This window comes from Rosa chinensis, chromosome 1 (genome assembly GCF_002994745.2).
Source record: "Rosa chinensis cultivar Old Blush chromosome 1, RchiOBHm-V2, whole genome shotgun sequence".
Classification (NCBI taxonomy): domain Eukaryota; kingdom Viridiplantae; phylum Streptophyta; class Magnoliopsida; order Rosales; family Rosaceae; genus Rosa; species Rosa chinensis.
Window position 1 is genome coordinate 32,942,909 of NC_037088.1, and position 12,379 is coordinate 32,955,287.

General features: G+C 37.5%; 2 protein-coding genes across 2 annotated transcripts; one reads left to right on the forward strand and one right to left on the reverse strand.

Annotated features, from left to right (window-relative positions):
* Positions 1-6,664: 6,664 nt before the first annotated feature.
* On the forward strand, positions 6,665-7,960 carry LOC112173797 (AT-hook motif nuclear-localized protein 23). The gene has a single exon (XM_024311487.2). It carries the CDS (start codon positions 6,905-6,907, stop codon positions 7,772-7,774), a length of 870 nt encoding a protein of 289 aa, XP_024167255.1. The 5' UTR covers positions 6,665-6,904; the 3' UTR covers positions 7,775-7,960.
* A 1,754-nt stretch (positions 7,961-9,714) lies between these two features.
* LOC112182708 (heavy metal-associated isoprenylated plant protein 4) lies at positions 9,715-11,347 on the reverse strand. Its single transcript, XM_024321231.2, has 4 exons — positions 11,039-11,347; positions 10,722-10,909; positions 10,213-10,300; positions 9,715-10,142 (listed from the first exon to the last, which is right to left on the reverse strand). Exons 1-4 carry the CDS (start codon positions 11,202-11,204, stop codon positions 9,760-9,762), a joined length of 825 nt encoding a protein of 274 aa, XP_024176999.1. The 5' UTR covers positions 11,205-11,347; the 3' UTR covers positions 9,715-9,759.
* Between the last annotated feature and the right edge of the window lie 1,032 nt (positions 11,348-12,379).

Genomic DNA, 12,379 nt, shown 5'->3' on the forward strand with positions numbered 1-12,379 from the left:
AGCACTTAAATCTGAATGGTTTATTAGCTTTAGCTACTCTCGAGGTAGACCCTTTGGTGATGGTTTTGGTAGGCTTGAGCTTAAACTGGTTTTGGTTCTTCTTCTTAGATTTCTCAACAAGGTTCACTGAGGTGTTTGGCTCTTTCTCTTTTCTAATCCTGTCTTTCTCATCTACACAAATGGCAATCAGTTCCTTAAGGCTCCATTTTTCCTTTTGAGCATTGTAGCTAGTCTTGAGTTGGCTAAAACTATTAGGCAAGGTATGCAGTGCAGCATGCACTACATGATCATCAGTGACCCCTATGTTGAGGTCCCTTAGCTGAGCATTAATCTCAATGAGCTTCATGATATGCTCTCTCACTTTCCCTGTGCCAGTGCACTTGAGCTCGTTAAACTCCTTTGCCAGTCTAGCAGCGTCAGCCTTATCACTCTCTCTGTACATATGGATGGCATACAAGAAATCCATGGTTAGATCAGGTTCTTCTATACTACCTCTAATTGTGTCTGACATGGTAGTCCTAATAACATTCTTTGCCATCTTATTAGCCTTATGCCACTCCTTAAATATTTCTTCTCTTAAGCTGTGCTTTCACTGGTAAGCAACTCAGGTTTATCCTCAGTTAAGCAAAGACCCATGTTCTGGTTCATGGCTACGTGAAAGTCTACTTGGTTTCTCCACTTCTTGTAATTATAGCCAGTTAAGAGCTGAATGGTGTTCAAGGTCACAATAGGGATTCCTAAAGAGCAAAAAACAAAATAAAGTTTTGTAAGTTTTTCATTCCAAAAAGTTCTTATTGTCTTAAGCTTTCTGTAACTTAAGCAAAATAAAATCAAAATAAAGCAAACAGAATACAAAACCGAAAACACAAGCAATGTCATATTTCATTCAACAACCCTTAAATCAAAATTAATATCATGCAACACTTTTAAGCAGAAGACACAATATTCTGAAGGTTCCAAATCAATATGTCATATTGTTTATTCCAAGTTATCCAAAGAATACAAATCACATCTTTAGACAGAAATTCGAATTCTAAGTATCCATATTTGAAAAGAACAGATATGCATATTGCTATTTGCATTCTAAAATCACACTGTACTACTTCTTTGGAAGCAAAATTATATGTATAATTTTAAAACACAAGATACAATTTTTCAAGTTTGTTAACTCAAGGTTTTCTGCAAGAATTAATGAAGAATGTTTTATGCAATATGTTCACTCAAACCTACAAAAAAACATAAACCAAATTGAGCTTGAAAACTTGATTTTCTATCCGATCAATGATCTTTATAAGAAACTAAGCTCTTTGTACCTCTTAGATTTTAACAATGCCTAAAGATTTTGGGAGTTTCTGCACGCATTGTCATATCATGAATCACAGATACAAAACTCAAAAATTTATTTTAAACATGCATATCAAATCACAAACACAAACAACACAGATATACAAGCACTATTTCGATTTCACAAACACAAAACATCCAATAAATTTAAATTTCCTCCAGTCACCATCTACTCTAGCCTATGTGTACGCCGGGAATTCTACTAGGGTTGTTGTGCTCATCAATCGACAAAACAAAATTGAATCGAAACTAAATTTTTCTGAAAATCTAACCTTTGCAAATTTCCCAATTTTGTTGCAAAAATCTTTCGCGGAAGCATGAATTCAAAAACAGAGGACAGCAAAGCATCCTTCTTGGCATCTTAATTGGGCAACATAGGGGTCTTGAATCCCTACAAGATGAAGTCATCTTGTGCATCTCTGATTCTGAATACCCAGAAACAACCCCAGTTCATGTGACTGTTGTAATAACGGTCACTTTCTTTAGTTTCTGAAGGAGCCTTTAGGGCTGGTTCTGGGCCTTGGATCAGCTTATGTTGCTTCTTGGGCCAAAAAGGGTTTTCTTAAGGTGGCCAAAACGTGGCCTGTTTATCGCAAAGTAAATTTTTTTTTTTTTTTTTTTGAAAACCTAAAACGATTTTACATCGAAAACAAAATTTGAAGAACAATTTTGTGAGCCTAAACTCTGATACCAATTGTAAAACCAAAATACAAATAAGCTCACACAAATACATGTTCAATATTATCCTCAGAAGATTAAACATACCATTGATGTCCATAGCTGAAGCCATTGATGCAGCTGCAAGAACAAGTAACAAGTCGAGGCTGAAGTCTTCTGCTAGTCACCAACTGTAGCTTCTGAATGGGCAAAACACAATGCTTGTAGAATGGTGGTGATAACAGGGACCCTAACCTCTTATTTATACAAGTTCAAGTCTTAGGAATCCTCCCATGCATAAAGGTTTTCCTTAAAAATCAAGTATTGTATAATTAGAATCCTAATGCATCACAGTTTAGGACTTTCTTGTAGTCCAAATAATGGATTCCTAATCCAATGCTAAATACACTATCACATTAGATATCTAGGTTGATTCTTTTCCAGATCCATGTTGTATTCAACTTAATATTTTAATGGTTTCCTAGTTGCTCTAGGATAAGTTATGATAAGTCCATTTTAGTCTAACAAGCAGTACAAAAACAACACACCTCAAAGGATCGTCAGAAAGAATCATTTACAGAATACACCAAATTAACCTATTCTGAAAGAGAACAAGTTACCCAACACACCCCCAGTACATCAACCTTTTAGAATTATGCCCTCAAACAAAGAAACTTAAAACTCTAAGGAGATTAAAAAAATTCAACAGAGCATCAAGTTTCTTTGCGACCTATTCTCTCAAAGAAAGCAAGAAATATTCATAGCCCTCTTCAACAAAGAAAGGAGACTGACCAAAATTAATATACAAAGTAAAAAAAAATAAAAGCTTCTAAAAACCTTTTGGACTCAAAACAATCCAAACCAATAGCCCATTACCCACATAGAAGCCCAACCCATCCAAGAATGCACCCACTGGGTTATGTAGAGGTTGTTGAGAGAGCCACCTCTAGAGAAACAGCCTTCGGTATAACTTCTGCGGCCAATTTCCCCAGCCTTCACAACCGTCAGAATCCGTCCAAGCTGCATACCAGCCCCGTCACCACCATTATAAGTCCCGAAGAAATCCAATGCACTAGCACCAAACATAAGATCCTTCACCATCTGATCTTTGCCCCTGCCTCCATGGGCATCACACCTACCATCAGCAGAGTAAAACATACCATTATCCCCACAACCATTCTCAAATTTAAACATCGAATCACCACGAAGAAAGTCAAATATCCAAGGACGAAACACATCAGATTGCCGCACCAGTGCCTCAGTGAGCCACCAACCCTCCGTGGCAACATATTGGAATCCTGGGTTCAATAATAAGATCAGCAAACTGTCATCGCCCTCCAAAGAAGCCCCAACACAAGATGACACTCCCATCGACACTGATGGCCAACCTGCAACCAGATCAGAAATGATGACAAATAAAATACAACTAGCCGCAAGGCTAGCAATGACCTTGGCCATCGAAGTTTGGGAAATTATGGAAGTATTGTCGTAGATTGGAAGTTCACGAGTAAACCCTAACAGAGCAACTATCTCACAATGTGTGTAAAATCAACAGTAAAATTTTATTCTTAGTTAAATTGTCTAAAAATTCAATATAACTAGTCAGTTTTTTACTTTTACTCCAAAAGTGTCATAGACAAAAAAAAATATATATATATATATATATTAATAAAAGTTAAATTTATTAAAGAGAACTTAATGATTGATTAATGTAAGTAATTGAGGAATGCAATTAATATCATGTAATTAATGCATTGTAAATTAAGGGAGACCCCAACACTATGTAACTCTTCTTAAATCAAGAGGGGGGGACTTGAGACAAATAAGGGAAATCACCTACAAGCTCAGAAGTCATTAAACTCATGAAGAATCAACAAGCACTAAGCGCACGTGCCGATTCATCCGCAATCAAAGCCGAAGAACACTCCCCACATGAAAACACTTGTGATTTAAGTTCAATCTGGATCAAATCTCTACGACCTTTGATCAACCATCGTCTGCAAGTTTTCAACAAACCAAATCTTGTGCCAAGTTATTTGTCAAGTTTGTGGAAAATCAACAGGCACCAAACACACGTGCCGATCCATTCCCTACTAAAGCTGAATAACGCTCACCACATGACACCACTCGTGACCCAAATCTGATCAAGATCAAACCTCTGCAACCCTTGATCAACCGATGTCTTCAAGTCGCCAACAAAGAAAATCATTTGCAAGGTTTTTATCAAGCTCGTGGATAATCAACAAAAGCACCAAACATATGTGCCGATTCATCTACTACCAAAGTCGAGGAACGCTCACCATGTGATACCACTCGTGGCCCAAATTCAATTAAGGTCAAGCCTCTACGGCTCTTGATCAACTGCCATCTTCAAATTCCCAACACAACAAGAAGTTAAACCTATTATAGTTCGATTCAAGATTAAGGGCGTCCAACCCTTGGATCAAACCAAAGTCAAAGATCGAATAAGAGGAAATTGTTAGAGATACCCTCAACGATTCTAATCTTCAAATTCATTAAATAAAATATATTATTTTGTACACGTGTCTTTTTTTTATTCGTTGCAGAATTTTCATGTTTATAAATTTGGCACACTTGGTGGGACCATCTTCATCTCTAATCTCTTTCTCTGACATTTTTAAGCTGTCTTCCTTGACATATAGCTTCAAAGATGATTCAACTCGGACTGGTAAACAAAGCAAATAAGGTAGATGCTGCGAAGATGAGTAGAAACCATTCATACCGCTCAGAGTGAGTTGTCTCAAATCACAACATTCATCACTAAACCTATTAAGCCGCGTCAGCCGATCAGCACTTTGACATCTCTGGGTGCAAATCAAACAAAGAAAAAAAGTATCTCATGTTTAAGTGACTCAATGGAGCTTTCTCCTTCACCTAGTACCAGTTTTGATTCAAGAACAAGCCTACACTCTGAGTCATCGCTTAAGAACTAAAACGAAGAGATTTCAGCACACTTTTGTCATTATACAAGTCATGGTGACATGAGTCATTATTGTGGAAGAACAAGTGCCCAAATAGCCCAAAAGCCTGAGCAATCAAGAAGCTAAAGCAGACTACTGAAGAGAATGATATGAAAATTTCCGCACTCATGGAGAAGCTAAAAATTCAGCATGGCTATAACTTAGAGAAAAATTCATATGGTCGTAAGAAAGACTAATGAGATAGAGAATGAAGCTCGACTGAGCATAAATGTATGTGTCGAATGGTAAAATAAAGCCAAAATAAATGTACTATTTTGTAAAATATCATCCCTAATTGTAATTGTGTACTAGACCATATTAATCATTCAAAAAATAAAGGACAAAATTTAGTGTAATGGCCTCACTTTAAATAAATTGCATGAAAAACTTTGTTAGATATGAAAAAAACTACAAAAATATGAAAACCCTAGGAGAGCTTTTTTCTCTCAACCCTAGTTGTAGCCTCCAAGACTGCACCCTATAGCTTCTTCACTTCTTCTCTTCGATCATATGGCTTCACTTGAAGCTGTGACCGCAAGTTTTGCTGCATCCCTTGCTTTAGCAAATGGTGATGGTGCTCCTAATCTCAAAATTGGGGGTGACCCTATTTGTCGTTCTTCCCATGCTGTTCTCCTCGCAAAACCTCTGACACGCCGACCTGTTGACCCATCTGCTTTCAACCTTCGCACTTTTTTAAAGTGAAAGCAGATGGGTCAACAAGTCGGCGTGTTGACCAGATAGCTTGATAATTGTAAAAAACAAAAAACAAAAAAAATGTACTTACATGAACTTTCTACAATTAATCTTTTAAACATCATTGATACTGTTGGAGAGGAAAGATCCCACATTGGAAAAGTGACAAATAAAATATAACTTATAAGTGGGTGGATCTCACCCAATTGTACCGAGGCCTTTTATGATTAAAACCCAACACCTAACGGGTGGTTAAGTTGGGACAATATCGGTACAATGGTGGGCCACGGGCCACGCTTGTCGCTGTTTAACATGGTATCAGAGCGGGTCTCTCTCCAATTGCGTCTCCAATTGTCATGGGCCCGAATTTGGGTTCCTTATATTGCCATCGGAAAATTCCGATTGGATTGTTACCAAGTGTCTGATGTGGGCCTTGGATTGTTATATTGGCCAAGTCTCCAATATGAGACTTGTGTCCCAATTTCTAATGTGGGAATTGGATTGTTAATTAATTTCAAGTGCAGACCTAGAGTTAGGTTGCAAGTGAGGAGGCGTGTTGGAGAGGAAAGATCCCACATTGGAAAAGTGACAAATAAAATATAACTTATAAGTGGGTGGATCTCACCCAATTGTACCGAGGCCTTTTATGATTAAAACCCAACACCTAACGGGTGGTTAAGTTGGGACAATATCGGTACAATGGTGGGCCACGGGCCACGCTTGTCGCTGTTTAACAGATACTTTGATAGGTTATTGTGATCTCCCCAGTTCCAATCTTGCTCTTTCAGCATATTATTAGTTAAAGTATTCCTTTCAAGCAAGCATAGTGTTGCTACTGAAAATTCAACGGACACATTAAAAAAATAGACCACAATTAAAAATAAAAAGTTACCAAAAGAAGTGAAATATTTTATCCCGGTTATTTTATCTGGATAACTATTTTAAATTTATATACTTTAGGGGTTGAGAATGGCTGCGTTTGCCACTTTATCATTTCTCTCTCTCTCTCTCTCCACCCACCTCTAGCTTCCTCTTCCTCTCGAATTAGTACCCTTCCCTTTCCCTGCACTCGATTCCCTTTTATTTCTATTCGTTCTAGGGCTTGAAATTATTTTGAGGCTCTCCTTTCTCCACAAACCCATAAAATATTAACGCCCCCTTCCATATATTAAAATCCTACATATTTTACTATATTTTTCTTGTTTTCTGTTCTCTTTAGCTCTCTGTGTATGGCTGGGTTAGACTTGGGCTCAGCATCTCGCTTGTTTCATCAGCAGCTCCAGCTCCCCGACCTTCACCTCCAAAGACCACCGGAATCTGAAGATCATGACAACCTCTTCAACTCGGATCACCACCACCAAAACGACGTTGGTGATGATGACAGCAATCTTCGCCAAGGGCTTGACCTTGTGACCCCAAACTCCGGAGGCTCTGGCGGAGATGGTTCGGCTCGAAGGTCCAGGGGTCGGCCTCCTGGGTCAAGAAATAAGCCCAAACCGCCGGTGATCATAACCCGGGAGAGCGCCAACACGCTCAGAGCTCATATTCTGGAGGTCAGCAGCGGCTGCGATGTGTTCGACTGCGTTGGTACCTACGCCCGGAAGCGGCAGCGTGGGATTTGCGTCTTGAGTGGGAGTGGGATGGTGACCAACGTGACCTTGCGTCAGCCGGCTGGGGCTGGCGCAGTGGTCACGCTACACGGCAGGTTCGAGATCCTGTCGCTGACCGGCTCGTTCCTGCCGCCGCCTGCCCCACCAGGCGCCACCAGCCTAACGATATTCTTGGCAGGCGGTCAGGGCCAGGTCGTGGGAGGAAATGTTGTGGGACCTCTCATAGCATCAGGACCTGTGATCGTCATAGCTTCTTCTTTTACCAACGTGGCTTATGAGAGGTTGCCGTTGGAGGAGGAAGAGGAGCAGCTGCAGATTCAGCCGCCTGTGCCGCAGTCTTCCGGCGGTGGCGGAAGTGGAGGAGTAGGCAATAACAACCCATTTCCAGATCCGTCTTCGGGGCTTCCCTTCTTCAATCTGCCCCTGAATAACATGCCTCAGCTACAAGATGGTTGGGCTGGAAACCCTACCGGGCGACCATCATATTGATAGTTTTGTTCTAAGCTAGGTCAGGTCAGAGAAATCGATATTTGCATTAATTAAGATCTCAATTGAACCCCCATCGATCATCTTGTACAATTGTTTTTTTCTTAGTTTTCCTTCTTCAATCTCTTGTCGTGGTAACTGGATTTTATTTCTTAATTGAAGTGCTTTTTAGTGTGTTGTTTTGGACAATTTTCATTTCCAATCTCCATTGAACTCGCTTTTACTTAATAAGAATAGTTGTTTTTCAGAGGATATTGAGAATTTATAACTTCTATGTAATCAAATAATAAATATACATACAAACTCGATTTATCATAGACTTTGATCAATAGTTTCACTCTTTCAGAAGATATTGAGAATTTATAACTTGTTCGAAATCAAATGATATTTGAAATTCACTAATTTCTTTTTACATACATACAAACTCGATTTATTATATGCTTTGATCAATAATTAAAATATCAAAACTTTGGAGCTTTGTCATGAAAATGATTAAATTTTGTGTTTTCCATGTACGATGTAAACTATACATCTAGCTTTCCACTCCAACAAGTATATATTTTTATATGATCTCGTGGTTATTTAATGAATTAATTACGTAAAGCTGTCTCTCTCTCTCTCTCCTCCCCCCCCTTCTCTGTTATTCTGTATATGCAGGTAGATCTTAGAAACATGATATGTATGACATATATCTCTATTATATAATCATCAATACCACTAGTAGCCTAGCTAGGTTTGGTTTTGCTATTTGGCATAAAGTACCCTGGATTAGTTCTAAGTGTCGTCTCAGATTATTTATTATTACTTTGACTCATTAATCTATGTCATATATGGCTTCTTTCTAGCTTAGTTTTTAAGTACCTGGGATATATATGAGTATCAGTTTCTCATTAGATCGATCTCTACTCCCAGAAAAATGAAAAAAGGAAAGTAAATGAAATTATATAATAATCAGAATTAAGGATGACCTCTCCTTTGTTAAATTGGACATACTTCCCCTACTATCTAGCAGCTCCAAATCCTATTATGAGAGGTCTTTATATTAGTTTTTGTTGGGGGTGGGGGTAGGAATAAGTGCCTAAATCCTTTGGTCCTTCTTCATAAAATACTATTATGCCTGACAGATAAGAGAAGACTGGGTCTTAGGCTGTTAGCATAGTCTTGGTACACCAGATCATTGAGTACAGGTCGCTTAATTGGTAAGTACAATGTCAAGACCAAATTAGAATACGAGGAGAGAATCCTCTTGATTCCATATCATAAACAGCTTTTATTTAGAAGATAATACAGTCAAGTGGATGATAATAGTAACTCAATCGATCGTACTAAAAAGAGTAGTATTAGTTCTTTATCATCCTCATGATCATGTGATGGTTCAATTGTGTTAGAATTTACACTTGTATTTTAAAAATCAGGTTGCAATAGGGAACGATCAGGTGGTGAGTGTGAAAAATGTCCTTACCAAGTTAAACCAATGGTGAATACAGCAAGGTTACAAGGGTTATAGCTATATGTGTAAGGGTAAAAATTAAGTGTTGCTATATGCATTCACAAAACCTTTACCCTTGTAACCTTGCTGTATTCACCATTAGTTTCACCAGAGCCCATGAAATAGCTATATGTGTTCATCAAGGTTACAACGGTAAAGGGTTTGTGGAAAAGTCTCAAAGCTAGAGGCTACAGAATGGACAAAAATTAAGTGCTGCTATTATAAATGCAACTACGTTTCAATGCACCGGCCTCGTAGTCTTAGTCTTGTTCCCATATAGAGAGGAATTCCTCAATCTACGCCTGAATATATACCCTAGCTATAGTTAGTGTGAATTACTTAATTAGCTAGAGTATAATAGTGTTGTCCAACGAAAATATAGCTTATAATAGTACTACATTACTTTTATTTGAAGGATTCAAATATGAAGGAAAAAAAAAAAAACTAACCCCAAACAGAACCTCAAAAGCATAATATACCTGCTTACAGATTCTCATAGTTACATTATAGAGCAAGCATTTGGATTTTCATCACTAAATATTTGTGGAGCATAGACATAGTGAATGAAATAAGGAGCACTCCCCTCTTTTGTCTTAACCTCCACCACCTTTATCTCTTCCTTAACGTCTACAACCTTGGTATCTATTTCAGTTGATTTACCACTCTCCTTCTCCTTCTCTTTCTTTTCCTCCTTTTTCTCTGGGGGTTTTGAGGAACTCTTCTCCTTTTGTTTCGTCTCATCCTTCTTCTCTTGTTTTGGGGGTATAATCTCTGCGTGTTTGTGCACCTTTTTGCGCAAGTACGATATTAGTTTTTCAGGATCAATTGTTCCTTCCACTGCTAGGGTTTGTGCTTTCATGTCCGTTTTAACATTGTGAACACCTGCATATGCATCACTGACATTTCATGATCATATAATATATTGAAGATCTTTGAAATCATAATTACATACCTTTGTTCGTTAACAACTTCTTCTTCAGATCTTGCTCACATTTGTGGCAATGCATGTGAACCTTCACTAATGTTGTCCGTGAAATTGCCTTAATTTGAAACCAAACAAACAGAATTAGCTTATCGAATTGCATGCATCATCCATCATCATCCATTTCCCCAGTTACATTTAGATGTCTATCACCAGCAGTTTCATTTTCTATATATATTTGAATCAGTGAATTACTACAGCTTAATACCGAAAAATCACGAAATTACCTTGATCGACTATATCGGCTCTAAACTTTCTATAAATGTCCTCAGACATATCATCTGTATGTGATTTTCCAAATTCACCTAACAATTTGTTCAGTACGCCAAACAAAAGAAAAGATTTCTATCTTAAATTAACCTTCAATTGCTGCCCACGATGATGGTTCATTTTAAATTTTCTACTAGTGAGATAAATTGATTGATGGAAAGATTATAAAGCAATAAATTTGAAGAATATATATGGGAGAGAGTGAGCACCACTTCTTTAGTTTCCTTCACTACTTTTTTCTCAGTTGTGATGCTTTCCTTGATCTGGACCTTGGGTGACACTAACTCAATCTTTTTCTTACAAAGTTTCTGAAGCCGTTTCTGTATCTTTGTCGGGTCGAAATTGCCTTTTACCTTGATTTCACCTTTGTCCCGTTCAACCTCCACATTGTGAACCCCTGGCAAAAGGTTTACACAGTCAAATTCATTACATGAAGGATAAATTTATACAAAGGAAAATCAAATGACCGTTAATTTTCTCTTCCATTTTGTTCACAAAAAATAAGTAAACATCTAGCTTTAATTACCTTGGGTAGCAATAAGAGGCTTCTTGATCTCTCGTGCACACTGTGGGCAGTGCAGGTTAACCTTATAAACAGCAGTGATTACTCCATCTTTCTCCTTGGCTTTCTTTTCATCTTTTGCTTTGTCGTCTTTCCGATCTTTCTCCTTAGCTTCTTCTTTTGCTGCCATACCAATTAGCAGCAGAGACCAAAGAGGGATTTCAAAATCAATCAAGCTAGTAACTGGAGTTTGGAAATAGTTAAGTGAATGAAATGGTATTAGTTTTGCATTGTTTTTCAAGGAACCGTGTTGGTTGGAATTGGCGTGGAGGTAGCTCACCACCCTTTGATACTTGAACTAATGGAGAAAATGGTTGGTTCTTTTATATTGGATTTTAATTTGTGGCAGATTGTCCATTAATACCTTCTCCATTTTTCCTATCTAAAAATTTGTTTCATGTGCCATTTGGTATTCCCTCACCCATATGTGTTGATACTCACACCAATGGTTGTAGTTACTAAAGACGTAGCCTACTTATTCCTAATTTTCCATCACAAAGTGGCACAAGAGTCTACAAAATTAACCAAAAGAAGTAATCAATTCTCAAGTTTCCTCAATCCTCATCGTAGAATTGTTAGATGTATTGCAACAAGTTGTTATCAAATAGAATATGAATTCGTAACAAACATAGTGATTTCTTATACATCACAATCGACAAATCCGATGAGAATTTGTGGACTAATCAGTTGTACGTAGATCCTACTTGGATTTATTCCAAACCAAAAGTTGTAGAAAAGCGTGAATGCTTTAGGTGTTAAACGTCATATTGACCGGTTTTCTAGTTGCGGTAGTACAATTAGCTCTTTAATTACAACCTTTATTTATAATTCGAAATGCTATGTGTTGATGTTACTTTTGAGAAAGTTTTGCTCTCAAAGGAAAAGTGTTTGGCGTAATTGATGTGGCAAGGATAACTTGTATACAGGAAAAGACCCTAACTACAGCTAGGATCATTCTTAAAAGCATGTTTCAACTTTCAAGAATTCATGCTGTTCATCGACTTTCTCATCATTTAGGGTTTTCAAAGAGAGACATTTTCATTCTCAAAAAAAAAAAAGAAAAAAGGAGCGAGATTTTGATGAAGTCACTTGTTAGCATTTCATTGTTTACAGGCTCACTCAAAATTTATGAATGAAATATCTCTTATTTAAAGAAACTAATTTATGTATCTGAAGATTGGAATTGCTCACTTGCGTTTATGTGAGATTAATAAACTCTAATTTGACTATTTTATAAAAAATCACCTTTAATTAAAAACTTTTGATGAACTAGAAGATCGATAATTAATTTTGTAGAAGTGATTT

What these genes read in the sequence shown, in the direction of transcription:
- LOC112173797 (XM_024311487.2), top strand. Translation starts at nt 6,905, where the DNA reads ATGGCTGGGTTAGACTTGGGCTCAGCATCTCGCTTGTTTCATCAGCAG.
- LOC112182708 (XM_024321231.2), bottom strand. Translation starts at nt 11,204, where the DNA reads ATGGCAGCAAAAGAAGAAGCTAAGGAGAAAGATCGGAAAGACGACAAA. An exon ending in GCCTCTTATTGCTACCCAAG is followed by an intron (nt 10,910 to 11,038) that starts GTAATTAAAGCT and finishes ACCTTTTGCCAG; the next exon opens with GGGTTCACAATGTGGAGGTT. An exon ending in GAAGTTGTTAACGAACAAAG is followed by an intron (nt 10,143 to 10,212) that starts GTATGTAATTAT and finishes ATGCATATGCAG; the next exon opens with GTGTTCACAATGTTAAAACG.